Here is a 6,640-nt window from a genome sequence, read left to right as displayed (position 1 = left end):
TTTTTGAAAGTAACCAAGTTTATTTATTTATTCATTTATTCAGCTATTAAATTATAAATTAGTTAATTTGTTTATTAAATTATTTATTTATTGAATTAATTAATAAATAAATGAATGAATGAATTTGTTTATTTATTTGTGTTTTGTTTGTTTGTATATTTGTTCATTTATTTATTTATTTATTTACTTTTAATTATTTTTTTTTTTTTTACATGTCCATAAAAAAATCATGTGCCATCCAAGTATGCCTTCCTTTTTTATGTTTTATTTATTAAATAATTACATTTAATACATTTTTAATAATTTATTAAATCATTTATTTACTTAATAATAAATGACATTCATCATAGGCTACATATATATATATATATATATATATATATATATATATATATATATATATATATATATATATATATATATATATATATATATATATAAATATTGTAAAAAATAACCAAATGTTTTTTTATTTACTTACTCAATTATTATTTAATTTATTCATTAGATTATTATATTATTGCATTAATGAATGAAGAAATTTGTTTGATTGTTTGTTTTTTTGATTATCTATTTGTTCATTTGTAAATTAATTATTTATTATTATTATTATTATTATTGTTATTATTATTATTATTATTATTATAGTTATTTAATTTTTTTTACTTGTCCATGAAAAAATAAAACATCCTGGTAGACCTTCCTTCGTTTTACATACATTTAAATACAATTTTATAAATTTATTAAATAATTTATTTACTAAATAAAAAAGTTATAATGGCATTCATTATAGGCTACATATTTATATTTTTAAAAACAACCAAATGTTTCTTTCTTTCTTTTTTCAGTTATTAAATTATTAATAATTAATTAATTTAAGTTTTAAATGAAGGAATTTATTTGTTTTTTATGTATTAAATTATTATTAATAATTTATTTATTAAATTATTTAAGTATTGAATGAATGAACTTATTTATTTATTTGTTTATTTATTTGTTTGTTTGTTCATGTATTTTTTCATTTATTTATTTATTTATTTATTTTTTACTTGTCCCTAAAAATTATTTAAAATCTTGGTAGGGCTTCATTTATTGTTTTATTTATAAAAATTTTTTTATCAAGTTGATATCGAAGTAATAATTTAGTGCAAACGCTAAATCAAAAACTAAATAGATGTATGCATAAAAAAGACATACAACATAATTACCCAATCTGTGAGTGAATGCAAAAGCATAGAAATGCACTATTTTTCCTCCTATTAACACGACAAGCAGTGTGGATTCATTTTTGGTAGCCAGACTGAAAAACACAATAGCCCCGGGACGTCAGGCTAGCGGTTTTCTTTGAGTCCAGTCTTTTATATCAGATTAGGAAAGGTGTATTCATGGTGGACCGACCAATACACCTCCTGATCCATTTTGTTATTGGCTGAATGACCTTTCTTTTTTTCTGTAATCAACTTTTAAGTGCACAAATGTGCCGTGTAGGTCACATGAAAAACATTGCACAACATAAAGAGTGTGATTATGGGTTATAATCGAAATAATCCTTTGATTTGCATGATTGTGTTTAAAATATTCAGCACTTTATATCACCGCCGCTCCTGCAATTACAGTCAGCTACATTCAGGAGTTCTACCAAAGAGCCTGTCAAGCAGAGGCCGCTTTTTTTTTTCCTCCCCCTAAATGAGCCAGCAAAATGCATGAGGTTCAGCCGTGCATATTACGCTAGCAGATTAAATCAGGCATAGAAATCAGTCTAGTTTTACTGCTCTCTGCTCAGCTTAAAAAAGTATGCTTTGAACGTGCAGTGGAGGCTTACAGTGAATGTATTATGAATATATCTATCCGTATCAGTGATTGTTATATTATATTATATTATATTATATTATATTATATTATATTATATTATATTATATTATATTATATTATATTATATTATTATTATATTATATTTTATTTTTAATATATTATATTGTATTATTTTATATTGTATTATTTTATATTATATTATATTTTATTTTAATGTATTATATTATATAATATTATATTATTTTATATTATATTATATTATATTATATTATATTATATTATATTATATTATATTATATTATATTATATTATATCATATTATATTATATTATAATTAATTATTTTATATTATATTATATTATATTATATTATATTATATTATATTATACTATTTTATATTATATTTTATTTTATTATAATATATTATATTATATTATTTTAAATTTTATATTATTTTATATTATATTTTATTATTTTATATTATATTACATTATATTATCTTATTTTATATTATATTATATTATATTATATTATATTATATTATATTATATTATATTATATTATATTATATTATATTATATTATATTATTTTATAATATAATATAATATTATATTATATTATATTATATTATTTTTTTATATTTTATTGTATTATATTTTATTATATTACATTATATTATATTATTTTATATTATATTTATTTTATTATATTTTATTATAATATATTAAATTATATTATATTATATTATTTTATATTGTATATTTTTATTTTATTTTATTTATTTATTTATTTATTTTTTTATTTTTTTTTATTATATTATATTATATTATATTACATTGTATAACAATAGAACATATTTATTTAATAAATCTCATACTGGATGTGTGTATGAGTGAACTGATGGTTTGTTCTGTCCTCAGTTTGCAGACTCTGTGTTTGGATGGCAATCGTCTGGCTGCTCTTCCCGAGGAGCTGGGCAGCCTGGTTCAGCTCTGCAGTCTGGGTCTCTCCTTCAATGATTTCCCTCAGATCCCTGCCGTGCTGGAGCGTCTCTGTGCCCTCGACAAGCTGGCCATGGCTGGAAACAAGGTGGAGACTCTGGATCTGTGCAGCCTGCTGAGAATGACTCACATTAAGAGCATCGATCTACGGTATGAGAAACATTCTGCTATTTCTAGGGTTCCTTTGGGTGCTGGAAATCTTTGGAAATTCTTAAATTTTAGTCTAAAGGTTTGAAAAGTGCTTAGATTTGACTTGAAAATGCGTAAAGTCATCATGAAACAGAAGTTAAGATTGTCCTTTTTTTCACAATTCTGACATACATATACTTGAAATGGTTCTGAAATAAGAAAAAAAAGTAGAGCGGTGGATGATTTGATGTTTTTGGGAACATTTGGATTGTTAAAAGACCCCACCCTAAAGCACTGATACACCTCCCCTAAATGACTGCTTGCCCGGCCCTAAAGCACCGATAGAACCGCCCTAAAGCACTGATGGTCTCGCCCTAAAGCACTGATAGACCTGCCCTGAATGACTGATAGCCCCGCTCTAAGGCACTGATAGAATCAGCCTAAAGCACTGAAAGGTCGTCGTAAAGGACTGATAGCCCCACGCTAAAGGACTGATAGCCCCACGCTAAAGGAGTGATAGTCTCGATTTAAAGGACTAATAGAGCCTCCTTAAAGGACTGATATAGCTGCCTTAAAGCACTAAAAAGACCCGCACTAAAGGACCCGCCCTAAAGAACTGGAAGTCCGACCCTAAAGCACTAACAGTCCCGCCCTAAAGGGCTGATAGAGCAGCTCTAAAACACGGAGTACTATACTATACTATACTGTACTATACTATACTATACTATACTATACTATACTATACTATACTATACTATACTATACTACACTTCACTATACTGTTAAACTATACTACACTGTACTATACTACATTATACTATACTACACTGTACTATACTACACTATACTACACTTCACTATACTGTTAAACTATACATCACTATACTACACTACATTATACTATACTACACTGTACTGTACTATACTACACTACACTATACCATGCTACACTAGACTATACTACATTGTACTATACTACACTACACTATACTAAACTATACTATACTATACTACACTTCACTATACTGTTAAACTATACTACACTATACTATACTACATTATACTATACTACACTGTACTATACTACACTATACTACACTTCACTATACTGTTAAACTATACATCACTATACTACACTACATTATACTATACTACACTGTACTGTACTATACTACACTACACTATACCATGCTACACTAGACTATACTACATTATACTATACTACACTATACTATACTAAACTATACTACACTATACTACACAACACTGTACTATACTGTACTACATACTATATTACACTAAATAATGCTATACTACACTACACTACTACACTACACTGTACTATACTATACTACACTACACTGTACTATACTATATTATACTACATTATACTATACTATACTAGACTGTACTACTATACTATACTACACTGTACTGTACTATACTACTTTATACTACACTACACTACACTGAACTGTACTATACTTTACTGTACTGTACTGTACTATACTATACTAGACTTGATTAAACCTGAAGAAAGAGATGTATCTGGATTAACATCAATGTTGATCCTGGAACAACATTCCAATCAGCCAATCACAATCAAAGGATACGTTTACAGTTTATGTTAAGTTTAGGCCAATGGTTAGGTTTATGCATTTCTACATGAGTGTTATCCTTCTATTTGTCAAGCAAAAATGATGTTCTAGGATCGCATCGTACTTGGCAAAATCATGACGTGCTATGATGTGGTGAAGTATGTATATGTCCGTAAATATGTAATTTGCCACACTTGCTGGAAAATGTGAAAATGCACCTGGAAAACGCTTGAAAAGTGGTGTAAGAACACGTCTTTCTCTCTATATATGTCTTGACGTGTCACACTGTTGGTTTGCCCATTCCACCTCTCTCTCTCTCTCTCTCTCTCTCTCTCTCTCTCTCTCTCTCTCTCTCTCTCTCTCACCTGTCTGTGTGCTATTACTCTCCGCTCAGACTTTATGCATAATGCAGGATCAATACACAGCAGTGATGTAATGAGATCAGCTGTCAGTAAATCACAGCGGCGCAGCTCTGTTTGTCCTCACCGGTGGCCCTTGTGCATTCAAATCTGCTGCTCTTCTGTTAAATTGTAGATCATTCAACTCCTAAAATGCAAATTTTGACTGAATCCTTCTTGGATTGTCGGATAAACAGCGTATATATATATATACACTGGAGACTAAGAGCAAAGCCATGGACATGAAGAACATAGGAGGTGGAGAGGATTCATTATTTTTTAACTGTATATATATATATATATATATGTGTGTGTGTGTGTGTGTGTGTGTGTGTGTGTGTGTGTGTGTGTGTGTGTGTGTGTGTGTGTGTGTGTATATATATATATATATATATATATATATATATATATATATATATATACACACACACACACACACATATATATATATATATTTATATATATATATATATATATATATATATATATATATATATATATAGTGGCTCATTAGTTAGCACTGTCGCCTCACAGCAGGAAGGTTGCTGGTTCGAGTCCAGGCTGAGCCAGTTGGCATTTCTGTGTGGAGTTTGCATGTTCTCCTCATGTTCGCGTGGGTTTCCTCCGGCTGATCCTGTTTCCCCCACAGTCTAAAGACATGCTCTATAGGTGAATTGAATAAACTAAATTGGCCATGGTGTATGAGCGTGTGTGAATCTGAGAGTGTATGGGTGTTTCCCAGTACTAGGTTGCGGCATCCGCTCCGTAAAACACATGCTGGAATAGTTGGTGGTTCATTCTGCTTTGGCGACCCCTGATAAATAAGGGAGTGTGAGTGTGACATCTGTGTGTATGTGTATATATATATATATATATATATATATATATATATATATATATATATATATATATATATATATATATACACACACAGTTCAAAAAATAATGAATCCTCTCCACCTCCTATGTTCTTCATGTCCATGGCTTTGCTCTTGGTCTCCAGTGTATCTGGCGCTAGTGTAAGGCCTGTGTTTGTGTGTGCAGGTTAAACGGTCTGCGCTGTGTCAGAAGTGAGACTGTGGAGCCGGTCAAGCATCTCCTCCTGCTGGACGTGCGGGACAATCATCTGTGCGCTCTGGATCTGAGCTCCGCCTGCAGTCTGGAGACGCTGCAGTGCCAGAGGAACCAGCTGACGACACTGACGCTGAGCGGCTTCACCCTGCGCACGCTCCATGCCAATAACAACCGTCAGTACACACATACACACATAAACACCAGTGATCATTTAATTAGCTACATTTCCATCCACCTATGTTTTTATGCGCATTTTGGAGATCGCTTGATGGAAACGCCAAGATGCACATAACTGAGTCGGGAAATTTTTATTCGATTAGAAAAGATATGCATAAACTGCGATGGACACTTTTGGACAAATTCCTGTATGCGCATTACAAAAGGTCATGTGATTATGTTATAAGAGATTATTTGGTGATAAAAATGTGTGCGAATGGACAAACCAAGCAGCTAAACACAGTGTAAAACATCTGAAATGTTGTTTTGGTCATTGTAAAACACCTTAACAGTTTCATTATTAGTGTTATTATATTATTAATGACCTCCAGAATCAAGAGCGTCTGTGCTTCGCGTCTCATGCCTTCAAACGCCACCATAGGTTCACTGCGTGGCAAGATTGCCTTCTGA

The 6,640-nt window shown here is 30.1% G+C and overlaps 1 protein-coding gene across 1 annotated transcript in view; it reads left to right on the top strand.

Annotated features, from left to right (window-relative positions):
- The window catches only part of phlpp2 (PH domain and leucine rich repeat protein phosphatase 2), a 105,048-nt gene that overhangs the window by 67,838 nt on the left and 30,570 nt on the right, over positions 1–6,640 (top strand). The window contains exons 8-9 of the mRNA XM_073907553.1: positions 2,734–2,964; positions 5,984–6,186. Coding sequence (XP_073763654.1) covers positions 2,734–2,964; positions 5,984–6,186 — 434 coding nt within the window. The remainder of the gene's footprint in view (positions 1–2,733; positions 2,965–5,983; positions 6,187–6,640) is intronic.

Source organism: Danio rerio, chromosome 7, assembly GCF_049306965.1.
Source record: "Danio rerio strain Tuebingen ecotype United States chromosome 7, GRCz12tu, whole genome shotgun sequence".
NCBI classification, from domain to species: Eukaryota; Metazoa; Chordata; class Actinopteri; order Cypriniformes; family Danionidae; genus Danio; species Danio rerio.
The sequence above is the reverse complement of the archived record's forward strand: the minus strand, read 5'-3'. Positions and strand labels throughout refer to the sequence as shown.